At 47.3% G+C, this 17,399-nt stretch overlaps 1 protein-coding gene across 1 annotated transcript in view; it reads left to right on the top strand.

Annotated features, from left to right (window-relative positions):
• The window catches only part of PLXNA4 (plexin A4), a 492,275-nt gene that overhangs the window by 99,538 nt on the left and 375,338 nt on the right, over positions 1 to 17,399 (top strand). The window contains exon 3 of the mRNA XM_055421287.2: positions 838 to 1,020. Coding sequence (XP_055277262.2) covers positions 838 to 1,020 — 183 coding nt within the window. The remainder of the gene's footprint in view (positions 1 to 837; positions 1,021 to 17,399) is intronic.

The raw sequence follows: 17,399 nt of genomic DNA, 5'->3' as shown, positions 1-17,399 counted from the left end.
TTTAAACCTATTTCTTCCTAGCAAGACTTTTCACACCTTTTTTGTAACAATTAGGAATATCTTGCATGATGTTAGAATGTACTGGGTTTCAGGACATTGCCCCAAATCATTTGCCCAAGGAACCCGTTTATGGTAGAAAATCTTGTGGGACCTGTGTTCCACGGAAGGCATTTTGGGAAACGCTGGTGAGAGTATGACAGGGTCAGGGCTGCCCTTCTTCACTATGCTGTAAAAGAAGAAGGAGCCTGGGATGGGACGTAGGGGAGGCACCTGTGGCCCGACTGAATTCATCCACAAACTTTCCACTCCTCCCATTCCTCCTCTCCCCAACCAATTGTCCGTACACGTCTCTGCCGTGGTGTTGGCATACATGTATTAACATTCCTGTTTCTCTGTTCTGAGCCTTTGTATCCTGATCTGTGTGCCTGCTCAACAGTAAGTGTGTAGATATGGAGACCTTGCCCCACTCACTCCCCATCAGGGATATCTGGGTCCCATGCTCGTGAGTAGTGGCCCAGTGCTTTCCCAAGTTGTGGTGGTGATGGGCTGTCAAGATGGTACCTGGAGCGGTTGGAGGTGGGGCAGAGAGGCTGCAGAGTGTGTTAGAAAGAAGATTCCAGGGATCTGTTGCTTTCTGCTGTGGTCCTGCAACCTGCCTAGATGACTGTTGACAGGCTACCTGGTTTCTCCAGAGCTGAGTTTTTCATGTGATAAAGCAGGCATTTATACCAGGTGATTCATCTCTAAGGATTCTCCTAGCTCCAGAGTTCGCTGACTCAGTGCCTCCTCGAGTTGCCCAGCTGCTGGCTTCTAATTCTTCTCCCTCTTCCTTTTCAGCTCTTAACCATCGATGACAACTTCTGTGGCCTGGATATGAACGCCCCCCTGGGCGTGTCGGAGATGGTGCGTGGCATCCCCGTCTTCACGGAGGACAGGGACCGCTTGACTTCTGTCATCGCTTATGTCTACAAGAATCACTCTCTGGCCTTTGTGGGCACCAAAAGTGGCAAGCTGAAGAAGGTAGGACAAGGGGTAGTCGTGTCGGTGATTGTGTGGACAGCCTGTCCCCAGCGGGACGAATGTTGGCTTGCGTTCTCTGACTACCCTGGGCCTGGTTGGCGAGTGATACAGGTTTGCACTAAGGAATTGTCTTGCTGTTTTGAGGTCGATGGTGGTATTCTTGTCCCTTCTCTGCCTTCATATGGAGCGTTGTTGTGGGACTCACACTGGGTGAGTGTGTGGATCCACCTCTTCCGTGGGCTGGTGTGCTCCAGAGAAGTGTGTGTCTCTAGGCTCCTAGTATAAATGGTGTGCTCTGTCCAACTTGGGCTTATGCCCAAAGGCAAGACCTTTATTAGGCGTGGGTTGTTGGGGAGGATGGACAGGGGCAAGGGATGTGCCTGTTCCTCCCTCTTCAGCTCTTCTGGCTGGTGCATCCATCTGGAATCCATTCAGGGAACAGATGGAGGAAAATATATGGTACCCACTGGAATTGCTATCAGGGCTAAGAGTCAGATCGTGGGATGAGGAAACCATGGATGCTGTGGGAGCACAGAAATGCCTTCAGGTGGAGTGGAACCACGTGATCTGGGGACATGAACTTTCCTCCTCGTTCTCCAGAAGCTTGCTGGCTTCAGCGGTACTGGGTGACCTTGGCCCATCTGCCGTGTTTCACGTCCCCATCTACTGCAGAACTACTGTGTCACCTGCCTCGGCTTGGGCTCTCATCTTAGTGGGTTGGCACTGGTCCCCCAGAGTGCCCTTCTTGCTGGGATCAAAAGCCTTTCTAAAACTCAAGGCAGTAGGTTCCGTTTTCTGTTGGCCGATAATCATACTTGAGTCTTTCTCTTGGGAAATACTGATGATGCCTTGCGGAGATCCTGCTTGTTTTAATTAGGCTTCCCTTGGAATTTTCTGGACACCGTGTGGTTCAGATGGATGAAGTGGCAGTGCCTTATCTGAGACCGAGTTTTGATGCCTACTTTTCTCTTTGCTGTGTTTGTGGCTATGAGCTTGATGGTCAAGGGGAAATGCTGTCTGCAAATCTGGAGATTGTACCTGTTATCCTGTCCTATGGTGTGATAGCCCATTCCAGCCATTGTTTTTCTCTCTTCAGATTGTGCATCTTTGTGGAACAGGTGGTGGGGCTGGAGGGGGAGAGTGTGGAGGGGGAGAGGCAGGGAGCAGAGTGTGTGTGGGTTGCGGATGGAGCAGTTACATGGCTAGCGGCTGGAAGAGAAAGCGTATGTTGGTGAAGTGCCATAGCACGCGGCAAGGGTGATGCAGGCAACCCACCACACGTTGGGATCAGCCTCCTCATTGCAGTGTGCCGCCTTCTATGTCAAGTGAACAGATTAATTTAACCGTTGTCCTTACAGCTTGAAGAATGATATTTCCTAGTCACCTGCCTTTCTGCGAAGACTGTGTTAAACACAACTGAATATTTTCTTGCTGCCTTGGCCTTCTTGTTGTGATAACTGCTCATGTGGTGGACTGGGCTCATGGACACCCAGGGAGGATGCTGGGAAGTGCAGGCATGTTGTGTCTGATCGTCGTAGCCTTCCCGGCTCTTCCTCTAGGGCACCTTGTCACTCATCACTTCTAGATGCTGCCAGGAGTCCTGGTTCACATCAGCACCCTTCCTCCTCCCTGAGCTGCGGCTTCCAGCTTTCAGTGAGCTGGGAAATCAGATAACCAAACTTGCTGAAATTGTGTCTGATAAACCTCCGTGTAAGCCAAGAGGGGGGAAGTCCACAAGCTTTACAGCAGGGACTTCAGGAAAAGATGCTTCTGTTGGTTGCTCAGGTGACTTCATTCTTCATGAGGATTCAACGAGTTCGATTTGCTGGCAAAGTGGATTCTAAATACCAAAGTCATTCCTATATACAAATCACACAGTGAAATGTCTGTTGACCTGCTTTGCTTGCTCTGATGGCTAAATAAGCACTGTTGAGGGTAAATAAGTAAGTGAAGGACCTGCGAGTGCTTTAGGTCTTGTCTCTACTAAGGCCATCTCAGTGGAAGGGAGAAGTGACCTTCTTCAATGTTCTGGAAGGTTCCCACCCCCTTAACTTCCTACCAGGGGCCAGAGGATCTTTTTACTTGCTTGCCAGACCAAGTAGTCCCTATAGAAGAATTTTTCTTTTTTTTTTGCTATGGTCTGAGCTGGTGGGTATATGGTGTCTGTGATATAAATATTGAGAATTCACTGCACATAACAGAAAGTTATTTTCTCTTGGGGGGAAAAAAGATGTTTCCTGGCCATGGCTGCATTGTAAACCTAAGTCGGTTGACTTGCAAATAAATGTGTGCTCTTGGTCAGAGGGTGGTCGCAGACTGATGGGGGCTGACTGTCTCACCTGTGGAAGCTGGTCCCCTGATGGGGGGGTCAGAGCGAGGCCCATCTCTGTGAGTGGGGGCTGAGGACACCTCCAGGACCCCGGACAGGCCAAGTGCACACAGACATCCCTTGTAGGGCAGGCTGTGGGCAGAGCCTTGCCTTGAAGTGTCCCCCGAGGTCAGCCAGGCTGGCCATGACAGCCATACTTGACCGGGGGCTTTAGGGCTTTATAAACTGTGGACTGGCATTTCTCATCTTTTACTTTGGAGCAGGGGGTGGGGGCGAGGTTCTATTTCAGTCACTTGGGACATTACATTTAATTTCCAGAACTGCAGTGGGACTGGTGAAGCGTAAACATTTGAGAAGAAGTAGGGCCAGAGAGTCATGTGTGGGGGAATGAGCCAGTGGCCCTCCTGGGGGAAAGCCAGGCCATGGGGGCAGCCAAACTTTCTGCTCCACGAGCTCAGAGCGTGGCCTTTTTAATAGTTTTGCTGAAGCCCAGCTACACTCCTGCAGACTCAGCCGGCCCTGGGGGACAGTCTGAATAGGGAAAGGAAAGCTGGGCCGCCGTGTCTGTTGTTTGAAATAATAAAAAGCGAAACTGGCCCATTTATTTATTTTTTTCTAAACAATAGAATTTCCCACCACTCTGGCTCACTGAGCACCACTCCCCTTCCACTGTCATAACTCTGTCCTGCTTTTCCCAGAGGTTATCAGGACCCCATTCACTCTTTGGGCAGAGGCCCAGCCATGGAAAGCTGTGGGGCTGCAGGAGGATTTAGAGGGAAGTTTTGTGAGCTACTGAAACTGGGGGCTCAGGATAATAGAAATCATACGGCCGCCGTAATTACAGAGCCAGCTTCTCTGAGCCCTGTAATAATCTCCCGCGTGAATCAAGGGCCTTGCAGAGTTCTTTGCAATATGACAAGGGACTCAAGGTGGGAAGGCTGGGCGGGAGAGGGTTAGGGGGTTTGCTAAGAATAAGGGAGTTTGCTGTGAGTTTCAGGAGTTCAGGAGCTAGACTGTAGCAGCTATCCATGGGCTGCCTGAAAATTACTGACTTTCCATTTTGTTTGAAAGGTATGGGTCCCCATCATTGGCAACCTTGTCTCTGATGACCATAATTTTACTCCTTTAGTGCACACATCACATGAGGCAGGGGGAAAGGAGGTGAGGAGAGTACCAATTTGGATGTCTTTTATTTTTTCTGATGTGTGTGTGTGTGTGTTATGGCTGGCGTTGGCACATAAATGCTCCAGTCATCAGGAGGTGCCTAGAAATTTAGGAATAAGTTCCAGGCTGTTACAGTTTCAACTACAGGTTAAACTCTTAAGGCCAGCACCATTCCGATTTGCTTTAAGGTGTCCGTATAAATCTGAAAACCTTTGACCCAAGTTGGGGAAATGAGGTCAGTGTTGCCTCAGCGGACAAGATCTCTTTGCTTAAATATTCCAGCTCCGATTTCTCTGTCACTTGCATTTTTACCACTAAGTGATCATATTTTATGGCTGCTGTTCAGCAGTGAATTACTGCCTGACATTAGTGGGAGAGACTAATGTTCATTGTGAACCAGAACATCATAAACTTCCACTTGAGGTGTGATTGCTCCTTTCATTTTGTGATTGCATCTTTCCTGGGTGTTTTGTTAGGTTCAACTGCACACACCAAGGGGCAGAGTGCTGGGAGGATGTTGGGTAAGCAGAACCCTGGCTGGCCTTGCTGTTGGCTTGTAGTAGGGTGTGTGTGTGTGTGTGTGTGTGCGTGCGCACACACACAGCCTCTCTTGTGTGGGTGTGTGTCAGCACGGAAAGTCACAGGAATAGACAACACAAAGTCATTCTTCTTGGAAATTGTCATGCAGCTTAATTCAGTCTTCCTAATTTTTTTTTATTGAGCCTGTTTGAATTTTTTTTTTACTTTTAGTGACATATGGTGGATTTATAATATTGTGTTCATTTCAGGTATGCAGTAAAATGGTTCAGTTATGCCTATCTAGCTTTTCTTTTTCAAATTCTTTTCCCTTGCAAGTTATCACGAAATATTGAGTTCCCTGTGCTATACAGTAAGTCCCTGTTGGTAACCTATTTTATATCTATTTCATATATAATAATGTGTATATGTTAACCCCAAACTCCTAATCCATTCCACCCTCTCTTTCCCCTTTGGTAACCATATATTTGTTTTCTATGTCTATGAGCCTGTTTCATATATAAATTCATTTGTATCAGATTTTTTAGATTCTACACATAAATGAGATCATACGTATTTGCCTTTTTCTATCTGAGCCTATTTGGCATTGATTTGCCTGTGTTCCATAGGCCCTGAACACAGATCCAGAAGGGCAGCTAGTAGAGGTGGAGGGAGTCTCGCCTGAGGCTGTGTCATTATGAACCTAAGCTCTCAGAAACAGATGCTGTGTGTGTGTGTGTGTGTGTGTGTGTGTGTTTCTGCAGGGCTCGAGTCACAGGGCAATACCAGATCAGAGATGTGCGGCCCCTGCCTTACAACTTCCTCAGTGTATCTGAGAACTCTTCAATATTCACCTGGAAATTTATCAATAAATCAATCGATAATAACTAATAACAACAGCAACAATAATAACAAAATAAAAACAATAATAATAATAACAAAAATAATAATAACAATAAGTTGACTTAAAAGAAACTCATGTCATGGAAAGCGCTCTAGATGGCTGGAGGCATCACAAAATTCAGTGGAGATACAGTGGAGATACAGTTGAAACTTCGTTTCCCCTGCGATCAGAGCAGAGCCTGCGTGTACCGGATATAAGGTTTGGTCAGTTCCCTTTGTTCAGCCGCTCAGTCATGTCCGACTCTTTGCGACCTCATGGACTGCAGCATGCTGGCTTCGCTGTCCTTCACCATCTCCCAGAGTTTGCTTAAACTCACACCCATTGAGTCAGTGATGCCATCCAACCATCTTATCCTCTGTTAGGAGTTTTTCAAACCAGAGAGGCCGGCCGCTTTGCTTGTGGGTCATCACTCAAGCAGAAGGGAAAAAGATATATTGAAGAATCAATGCCAGACAATTTCCATCATGAGAGAAGTGCATCAAAGTCGCTGGCTTTTTGTGGGCATTGTTGTTATTTTTGTCTTGCTGTTTTTGCATGTCCCACCCCTGGTTTTGCAAGTATTGGGCTCATGTAGATCTTAGCCTATGGGTTGAGTGAGGGGGTTGCTGAGGCTGAGATGCTGCCGAGGCTGAGATGCTGCCGAGGCTGAGATGCTGCCGACAGACGAGTGTAACAGATGTTCCAGGGACCCTCCTTTCCCTGACTTCACATCTAAGGAGGGACAGAGAGATGGCTGGTCATTCAAGCCTGGGGGTCCTGGGACTGGCCTTCAAACCAACCTTGCTCGTGCCCTTCTGTCCACTTCTTGTGGTCCTCCTCCCAACTTGTTTTAGTCTCCTCAGCTGGGTTGTAGGCCTTTTTGTTCACGTTGTACCTAGGAGACATGGCAACCAGCTCAGCTGGGTAGTATCCTCTTGTATGTGTGTGTTAGTCGCTCAGTTGTGTCCGACTCTTTCTGACCCCATGGACTGTAGCCCACCAGATTCCACTGTCCATAGGATTATCCAGGCAAGAATACTGGAGTGGGTTGTCATTTCCTTCTCCAGGGGATCTTCCTGACCTAGGGATCAAACCCGGCTCTCCTGCATTGCATGTGGATTCTTACCATCTGAGCCATCCTCTTGGGCATATCTTATATTCCTGATCAATATCAAGCCCTCACTCAGCCAGCCTTTTTGTGTTCCCACTCGTGCTATTTTCTTTTCCTTCCCTACTTTCCACTACTCAGCCTTGAGGATCACCCCCTGTCCTGCAGGTCTCTGCGTGGGGATCCCAAGTGGTCACCAGTGCTTACCCAAGTGGGGATAGAGTGGTGTCCTCTCAATGGTGCATCTGCTACAGCCCCTCTCAAGGCAGTTGGACCCCAAGAGCTGGGGCTTAGACTTGTTCTCCTCCTGGTGACCTCTTGAAACACACTTTGAGATCCCCAGAAAATACTACCCTGGAAACATTTGTCACTCTATTTTCCAGATGATCATTGCTAGTGCACAAGACTTAAGGAGAAGATTTTAAATGAGCTTTGCCAATTCAAGATTTATTGATACATGTGTGCCATTTTTTTAAATCATATGTGTGTGTGTATATATATATACATTTGTGTAGAATGATCCTGATCATAAATTAAAGCACAGACATTAAAATTAAAGAAAGTGCTGCAGAAACACCCCAAATCATAGAGCGTGCTCAGTCAGCTGATGCTCAAATGCCAGGCACGCTGGAGGAATTTATCCAGTGACACATGCAATTGAAGTAAAATATTGTGCTTTACAAGAACATATCATTAAAATGAAAACTAGCAGCGTATCAGGAGTCTGGCCATGTAACCAAGACAACAAAAATGGGAAAGGATGAAAGGCATGATGTACCAGAGGAAGAGGGAGGAGGCAGGAGGCAAGAGGGGGAGGTGGGGCACCTAGCTGTCAATGGTCCCCTCACCGCTGGGCTCACAGCTGATCCGTTTTAGACGGGAAGAGGATAGAATCTTGATGGTGATCCTGGTGGAGGCTCCAAGCCAGGACAGGACCAGGGATGGGGAAGGCAGTGGTAGCCAGATTGACTTAGAATCCACCAGTGGAAGCTCTGATTGGGGGGTGGGGTCTGCGTATAGTTCCTACTTGTTCTCGAGTGACTTCCCGTGAATGTGGCCGCTGGACTTGCTTCCTGGTGCTGTCATGGTGCTTTCTCCCGCAGCTTTGGTCTCTCACAGAGGCATTCCCGGTGACTTCTAAAACAACTCCTCACATCGCACACACTCACTCCATGCCTTCTATCCCGCCCCCAGGGTGCGCTGATGTACTGATGATGGACTGCTGTGTAACAAATGACCCCAACACAGAGGCTTAAAAAAATTATCTCACAGAGTCTGTGGGGCAGGAATCCAGGTCTGGCTTAGCTGAGTCCTCTGCCTCAGAGGACTGTAATCAAAGTGTTGTCTGGAGCATCCATCATCTCCAGGCTCAAGGCCGGAGTCGGGGAGGATCCTCTTCTACGATGATGTACTTGGCAGTGCAAGGCCTCAGGTCCTCACTGGAGACCTCGGCCCCTGGCCATGTGGGCCTCCCCATGATGGCCACTCACACAACACGGCAGCTGAGAGAGGGAGCCAACAAGAGGCGGCGAGCATGATGATAGCCAGATTTTCTGAAACCTAACTTCAGAAATGACTTTTGTGGCATCCTGTTATTAGAAGCCAGTCACATGGTCCAGCCTCCACTCAGGGGAGGGGCTTCCACAACGGTATGGATAAGGAGGCAGGGGTCATTAAGGTCACCTTAGAGGCTGCCTGTCACATGATAGCTTTGTTTCTAAGCCAACAAGGACACCTGAACCAGTACTTTGAAAGTTCAAGTTGACTTGTAGTGGTGTAGGAAGAAGCACCTTACCCAGGAACCATCATGGCGCCAGCACTGAATCCTGACTTCAGGCTCCCAGAGACTTTGATTGACATAGGAGAGAACCCAAAGGATGAACAAGAAGGGGAGAAGTGGCCTGCTACACTCACAGGGCCAGAGGGCACCACATCGTCTTGAGTGGGTGGTCTGGGAGCTCAGGGAGGCGTCCCTGGGGACCCAGCTTATCTTAGGGAAAGGGTAGTAATTTGTGATGGTGGACAAGCGAGACTTACCTTTCATGTCAGCAATGGATGAGAGCTCTGATTCCATGCAGAATCCTTGCCCCCTGACTCTGGCCTCTTTGGGGGATCACCTAGCTTTTAAAGTGAAGTGAAGCAAAGTGAAAGTCGCTCAGTCGTGTCTGACTCTTTGTGACCCAGTGGACTGTAGCCCCCCCCAGGCTCCTCTGTCCCTGGGGATTCTCCAGGCAAGGATACAGGAGTGGGTTGCCATGCCCTCCTCCAGGGGGTCTTCCCCACCCAGGGATCAAACCCAGATCTCCCGCATAGTAGGCGAATTCTTTACCAACTGAACCATGAGGGAAGCCACAAGATGGTGGAGTAGAAGGACGTGTGCTCATCTTTGACCTCGCTTTTTGGAAGGGGTCATTTTCCTGTGGATTGCACCTGGCAGGAAAGAGGATGGGAAAGGGACTTTGAGGGGACTCAAAGAGGTGCTTTGAGTACCTCATAAGCACCAGGCACTGTTCTAGGTATTTCCCTTGTGTTGTGTACATTGATCATCTCATGGCATCCTCAGCCTTTCCTTTCAGGTAGAAACTACAACCTCCCTTCTACACAGGAGGAAAGGGATTGAGTAACTCACTGGAGGGCACACGATTTGATCTAAGGTCTGCCCTCACTGATACAGGCAAGTCACGGACCCCACCTGTGGCTACGCTCTCGGCCTGTGGGTAAATCTTACCTCCTGCATCTGGCCAGCGTACCTGTTGGCCAGAACCTTCCTACTTTCCTTTCCTTCCCTCTGTCTTTGCTCTGGCTCAAGGCCCCAGTGGTCAAGTGTGGATGGTTGTAACTGAATTCCCCATCTCAAGGCGCTCCCCACTTTAATTTCCTGTAGATTGTGCCAGACTCATCTATCTAAAACAGCTCCAATTCTCTCACTCTCCTACTTGAAAATCTTTATCTTCTCGTCCAAGCTTCTGTGGCCCCCACTGCCTGTCACTCACCTGCATGTCAGAGGTCCAGTCTCTCCAAGGACACAGGTCCTCCAGCTCAGCCCTTCAGCCCTGCACACTACCTGGCCCCTCATGTTATGAGTCTCCAGGATCCCAGCTAAATTGAAATACCAAGGAAGGGGCTCCCACCTAAGAAATGGTGGGCTTCCCACCCCCGCAGCAGCTCTCACATCAGAAACCTCTCTCCAAGAACAGCCTCCCTCTTGAGGGGCAATTACGCTGGAGTGCGTTGTGCAGCAGAGTGGGCAGTGGTCCTGGGGAGGGGCTGGAGGATTTCTGGGAAACAGGCTGTGCTTTTCCACTTAACCGCGTACCCGCCACCCAGGACTCACTTGGGGTGTTTGTCTTGGGGGTTCTCACTAGAATTCTCTCTCCTAACGACCCCCAGGACTATGCTTAGTGGTTCTTGATTACTTTTCCTGATATTGGTCAACCAAGGTCCCCGTGACTGGGTCGTATCCCATAACCTCTTGGCAAGCCCCCTGCAACTGAGGACCTAATTATACCGTCTCCTTAGACCCCCTGGTCCTTTTAGCATCTCCCTCCACCAGCCCATCCAGCCTTCCTTTTCCTCCTAAATGCTGGTCCTCTCCACCCAAGCTAATGGCTTTTCTCTGTCCTGGACCTGCTCGCCCCACGTTTGCTCTCTCAGCTCTTATCCTCTGCTTCTTGTCATCGTGTGGTTTGTACACTTTCAGTTCAGTTCAGTCGCTCAGTCGTGTCCGACTCTCCGCGACCCCATGAATCACAGCACGCCAGGCCTCCCTGTCCATCACCAACTCCCGGAGTCCACTTATTACATAGGGGAAATTTGTTCGCAGATGTTATCTTGACTGATTACCCAGGATGACAGTGGGGTAGTAAGTCCTGAGGCAGCTCTGGCTCTGCAATTTCTTCATAGATTTAGTGGCTCGAGGGACACTGTGATCGGATGCTTGATTCACTTGTCCTGCTTTGTCCTGTTGGTGCCCCTGTGAGTCTGATTAGGAAAAGTGGGCCAAAGAGTGGGTCCATGAGCAGTGGGTGTTGGCTCAGGGGTCCTCCCCCCTCCTCTGGGTCTCTCTTACTCGGGGTCACTCTCTGGCATCCCCAGTGCCTCCCCTCAACTCAGTTTTTCTGCTTTAAGCCCCCTTCCAGAAGGTTCCTCCCTCACAATCCCCCACCCCGAAGGCTCCAGAGGTCTTGGGAGCAAGAAGTGTGGAAGGGAAGGCATACAGGGAGGCATACTCTTGCCAGGGAGTTGAATTGTTTTTCTGCTTAACTATTCATATCTCCCACCAAATTGAGAGTGTGCTGGGGGTGGGGGAGCTGAACTTGGGTGTCACCTCAGTGGCTGGTTGGACTTGAGGGGCCAGAACGATGCTGAGACCAGCTTCTGACCCACTCTCATCACTGCATCCACAAGTCACATCAAATCCTGATGCCTTTCAGGTCTTCCCAGCAGGAATCCCAGATGCCAAGTGTTGCTTCAGGCAGGATTATACCTATAATCACATGGGTATCTTTCATGCTTTGTGGTTTCTGATAACAGTGAAGATGGTTAGATACCTTTGGTTCATTCATAAAGATCTGTAAGTGGATGAATTCTCTACCTTGGTCCTTCTGCTAACTTGCCAGCCTTCCCCACTGTGATCATTCAGTTCTCTCTATTTCATCCTACCTGGCCCAAAAGAGCACAGCATTTATCCATGCTTTTCTACCAGAAACAGAATCCCTTTACAGCAATTTCTCATGATAGGGGCACCGGCTTTTTGAAAAGTTGTATGTACCTAAAGCCATATTTTAAATGCTTTAGATGAGCATACATTAAGAATGTCTTATTTAACTGTTATGATTAAAGCTCTTCTGGGCCTTCCCCCAGATATACCAGACTTGGGAGAGGAAATTACATTTTAAATATCACTCACAGAATCCATCTTTCTTAAATCCCATGAAGTTTTATCAGGCAGGATCATCTGAGGCCTCGTATGGACCTGAACCATGCTGTTGGCCTTAAGTGCCCCTGTGGCGGCTGGGGAACTGGTCTCCTCCATGAGCTGGGCAGGGTCAAGGACACCTTGACTGACTTCTTCATTGCCTCAATGAGGCTGTGGGCCTCTTCACCCAATGGAAAGATGGGCTTAAGAGATAGGAGTTAATCAAAGGAACCAATGAATCCTTTTATAAACTGAAGAACCCTTTCCTAAAATTAATAGCGTCTGAATATATTTATTTTACTAAGTTGAGGTTTTATTCAGTCACAGTTTGATTACCCAGAAATCATAGGCAATAGTTTCAAAATCTGAGGATTTTTCCCAAGAGGAATTTGTTCATTTTCTTTGCATTAAAAAATACATTTTTTTTTTTTTTTTTTACTTCTGGATTAGACTTCTAAACTTCTCCCCCAGCATGTCTAAACCTTTTCTAGTTAGATGTGTGTGTCCACCACAGTGTTTTCCTGAAATGCTAAATAAAAAACGTATTTGAAGATTGATTCTTGGGGCTTAGGGTCTTACAGGGCCTGTGTGTGTATCTGTGTTTGTGTGTATCAGCTAGTTTAGGCTAAGTTATGGCGCGGTAACAAATAACCTCCAATTTAAGTGACTACTGCAACAGCATAAACTTGTTTCCAGCTCATGTTTATGTGTACTCTGGTTTGGCTGCAGCTATGCTCTGTGTCACTTCTTTCGGACAGAGGCTGAAGACGTGCCCAGATCCCTCTCGGATGTTAATGTTGTGGCTTGGAAGTGGCACATGTCATTGCCCCTCACATTTTATTGGCTAAACCAAACGGAATGGTGTGGAGACTATATTCTCACCAAAGGAAGAGGTCAGGTGCATATATGTTCCTGGGGGGAAGAACAGAGAATATTCTGTCAATAATACAGTTTACTTTAAGGATTATTATTGTGAACATCACCTTGAGTCAAGACATATCTACTTGACCTACCTGTAATATGCTAGGTGTTTCTTGAATTAAGGAGCATGTTGTATCTTCTTACTTAATATTGGAGAAGATGTATGAAAAATATAGGATGTGACTGATTTTATGTCATCAAGCTCAGAAGTAGTGTTGGAGATTTTTTAAAACAAAATGCTTTATCAGCTGGTTTTCCTGTGTGATTTGCTTTTTCTTCTGAAACTGAAATTAGAATCACTCAGTCCCTTCCATTAGTGAGGGCTGTAGCTGTTTGTACAGTCCCTTCCATTAGTAAGGGCTGTAGCTGTTTGTATTTCCCTGCATCCAGTTTTCCATAAAAGTAAGGGTACTTTTCTACTTAAATACAAAAATTAGACTGTGCTCAGTGGATGTCTCTTGGAATAATTAAATTATCCAAATTTATTAAATCATTTCTCATCACTACAATTAAATGGAATCTTCCAAATTAATTTTCCCCATGTAATTTACTCCACACACCCACAAATTCCCCCATCTCCCCTCTGTCCTCTTGTTTTTTGACTATGAATTCTAAAAAATTCACTCTGGACACAGTCAGGACCACTGGCCCTTGAAATTCATCCTCCAGGCGAGGAACCTAATTTGGGAATTCTAGTTCCAAAGCTGGCTACTGACTCAGGGCCAGGTTCCCTGTCAGGCTTCCCTACCATCTCCTCCTTTTTGGAAATGGCAAAAGGGCAGAACTGGAATCCTGCATGGAGGAAGCAATCCTGCAGACTGGTTTGAAAAACACTGATTTTTTTTCAGCCTTCAAACTCATTCTGTGGATAGCCAATTTTTTGGCTGACATGTCTTAAACTTACATCGTATTGATGGTGCCTGAGGAGTCCTTGAACATCCATAACTGGATGGCACGTGGAATAATTAAATGATATGTATTTTCATGGCTGAGCTAGTGGCAGCCACTGGGTGAGTCTTGGAAATCAAAGAAAGCTTATAGGGAGTTGCCCTTTTGCAGATGTGCTCGAAGGAGTCCTCTGATCCTTTCTAAGCTCTTCACCTTCAATTTTCAGGTAGATATGAGATACACCCACATATGCATGACTGTGGACCCTCTGCCACACATACACACAGATTCATGTCATAAACATGCACATGTACCTAATTTCATGCGTACCTGTGTGCACTCATGCATGCTGATGTGTACCCATGCATGCACACTTAGGAGCCAGACCCGTCTGTCTCTTTAAAAAAAAAAAATTGAAGAATAGTAGATTTACAATGTTGAAATAATTTCTGCTCTACAGCAAAGTGGCTCAGCTACACACATATATGCATTCTTTTTCTCATATTCTGTTTCATTATGATCAGTCCCAGGAGATTGGATATAATTCCCCATGCTATACAGTAGGACCTTGTTGTTTATCCATTCTAACGTAACAGTTTGCATCTACTAACCCCAAACTCGCGGTCCGCACCTCTCTCTCCCCTCCTCCCCTCCGGCAACCACATGTCTGTTCTCTACATCTGTGATTCTGTTTCTGCTTTGAAGATTAGTTCATTTGCGCCGTATTTTAGATTCTAGACACTTCTCTTTGCACTCAAGCCTGGGGCAGGTCCTCCTGTGCTCTGCCCTCTTGGACTGAGCCCACTCCCTCGCATTCTCTCTGGAAAATTAGCAGCACACCATCTAATCAGTTTACCTCTGACTCGCCCACTTTGGCTTCGAGATGATGACAGAGTGCAGCTATTTAGCTGTCAAACGCTCTGACTATTGCCCAGATGGACAGCGCCTCAAACATCGGAGTGGTTGCTTGCTCCCTCGTGGGTGGGGGGGTAATGAGTCTCCCAGTTGCTTTTTTAAGTGCTTCATGCATCTGCCTTTAATTTTAATGCCTCTTGCCTGCTGACCTCGCTTCCCGGCAGCCAGCCTAAGTGTGATTCCCATAATTAACTTAGTGATAATTTAATCTCTCTGCTTTAAATTTGATTGTTTTTGAGGGACTGGGGTCTGGGGACAGGAGAAAGGGGAACTTTGAGCCTTGTTTGACCTTTGTTTTGTCTGGACTCTTTCTTTGACGGCAGCAAGATCAGAGGGATATAGCTGGGTCGGGTAAGGGGACACAGGGAGAGAGAGGCTTAGGGCATCATGGGTAGATTCGAGAAAGGTTGCTAAAACAAAACTCTCTCTCCATTCCTTTTCTTGTAAGAGGTCGTCTTTCTTTGTCCCCTTTTCTCCCCCCAAAGTGTGCAAACATGTGAGCGAGAGTACACAAATGCTTTCAGATGCTTTGATGGGGAGTAGCTTGAAAATGAAAAAATAATAAACTCCCTTAGTGGTCATGGCGACCATTCTCTTAAGCCAGAAGAAGGCAAGAAGGGGAAAAAGGCATCATTGGGTGCTACCCTGCTACTTCCCTTGTTCGCTTCTAGGCATCCCCACAGCCTTTGTGCCCAAGTGTCTGCCCAGGTCTGTGTCAGGGGTTTCCCATGCTTCTAAACTGTTGAAACTGAGACCAGCAGATTGCCTGTAGAGGTGGAACCGACAGCTGGGAAATCTCGACTTTGTTGCTGGCTGCACTCCTGATTTTGGACAAATTGTTTATCTATACATATTTCACCTTTTGAGCAACTAGCATGCTAATATATGCACCCTCCGTCTCTCATATGAATAAGCTGAGAATAAAAGGTCTTCACATCTGGAGAACATTTCTTGATTCAGTAGGAGAAACGAATAAAAATTAAGACAGTGGTGAAGACCAGATGATTTTTTGTGCTTAGTAAACTTCTAAGGAGAGTCTTCAAACTCTGCTGATTATAAACACCTGTGTGAACCCAGGCAGAGTATTAGAGCAGAGGGTGGAAGGTCCCCAGGGAAAACCTCAGAGGCTCCAAATAGATGTACTAACCAGTCCTTGTGGGATTTACGTGTGTGTGTGTGCATGTACACGCTCATGATCTCTTTGGGAGAACTTCAGGAGGCCACCCTTGGTTCCTCCCTAGATTGCTACTGCCTTGAGGTGCTGTAACGAGGTGCATACCATAGGTGAAGGAAGGGGGACACTGGGCAACACTCAGTTCTGAAAAGCTTGGGATTCTTCCTACCACCTCCTGCAGCCTGGAAACAAGGTCTTTGATTTATGAGCTAACTTTTAATTAAAAGAACAGCCGAAAAAAAAAAAAAACAATCTCATTTTGCCTCTCCAGGATAAATGGTTCCCAGTCTGAACTAATTTTGTTTCTTCTCCGAATGCCCCGGTGCTGCAGGGGCGTGTGAATACATGTGCGTGTGTGTGCATCCATGTGTGTCATGGGATGTTGGCCGAGTGCTCTGTGTCACCCCCCTCTAAAGATTCTTTGCTCCTGCAGCTGACCCTGCCTCTACCCTCTGGATCCTGGTGTGTAGCCCTAATGCTATCTTCTTGCTCTGTATCACAGTTTCTCCCTGCAGTGTTTCCTGACATCTTTACATGAAGAGATGCTGCTGTCAGTTTCGTTCTGACTTGCTTGTAGAACTTTCCTTCCTTCAGCCACAATGATGTCTCTGCTGTCTTTGGTGGAAGAGATTTTATTGGGAGATTTGGTGGTCACCCCAAATTCTCAATATATTTTGATTTATTTCTCTGACAGCCCCTCATTACCTCCCATTGGCACTTGCCAGTATGGAATTTATCAGACTCACAGCCCTTCTTCTCCGGGAGTTGATTTTCCCTAATATGACTGAAACTGACATGCAACTCACCCCTGGTGGGTTGGGATATAAACCTGGCTTTCTTATATGACAACTGTTATTCTCCATCACTATCCATCACCTTTAGCAGTGTGATGGGGACCACTCTTTTCTGAGTCCTACCTTCTAGGAGTCCCAATGTTTATTTGGTAGTTTGAAGTGGATTTCTTTCTATGAGAGAGGTATCAAGTCTACTCTGTTAGAATTTTCATTTCTCCCTCCATCAGGAAGGACTGTGGAGCCCCATCCATTGACTGCAGAAGCAGGAGACAGGGGTTCTCATCTCAGACAAAGAACCTGCCCCCTGCACTGTCCTTCTGGGGCTTTGGGGGCAGCGTTGGAGGAGCTGCTGTGGCTTCTTTGCTCTGGAGGGAGAATCTGTCCATGACACACACTGAAAAACCTCAGGAGAACTGACAAGCAAAAGTCTCTGGTTAAGATAAGCCAAAAAACCAACTGCGAAGCCACAGAGAGGTGGCCTGGGCCAGCGGCAGAAATTTGGGTTTGCACTTGATAATGAATTCTCAGACTTCTCTGCTGCTTACTCACTTCAAGGAGCAAAGGACAGTCATCACCAACCTGGCCCTTTGCAGGACTTTGGTCTTATTTGCAGTAAACAGCAGAGGGAATGAGCTCTAGGCCTCCCCCACCTTCTGCAGCCACTCCATTTATAAACACTCTATCATAGCATGTCCTGGTATAAGCAGGAGCGGGGCTTCACAGGGACATGAGCCGCCAGCTCACGGTTAGGAGATTTGTTACTGCTCAA

Source organism: Moschus berezovskii, chromosome 3 (assembly GCF_049115385.1).
Source record: "Moschus berezovskii isolate FMDL1 chromosome 3, NW_MosBer_1.0, whole genome shotgun sequence".
NCBI lineage: Eukaryota > Metazoa > Chordata > Mammalia > Artiodactyla > Moschidae > Moschus > Moschus berezovskii.
This window is presented reverse-complemented; position numbering and strand designations above follow the sequence as displayed.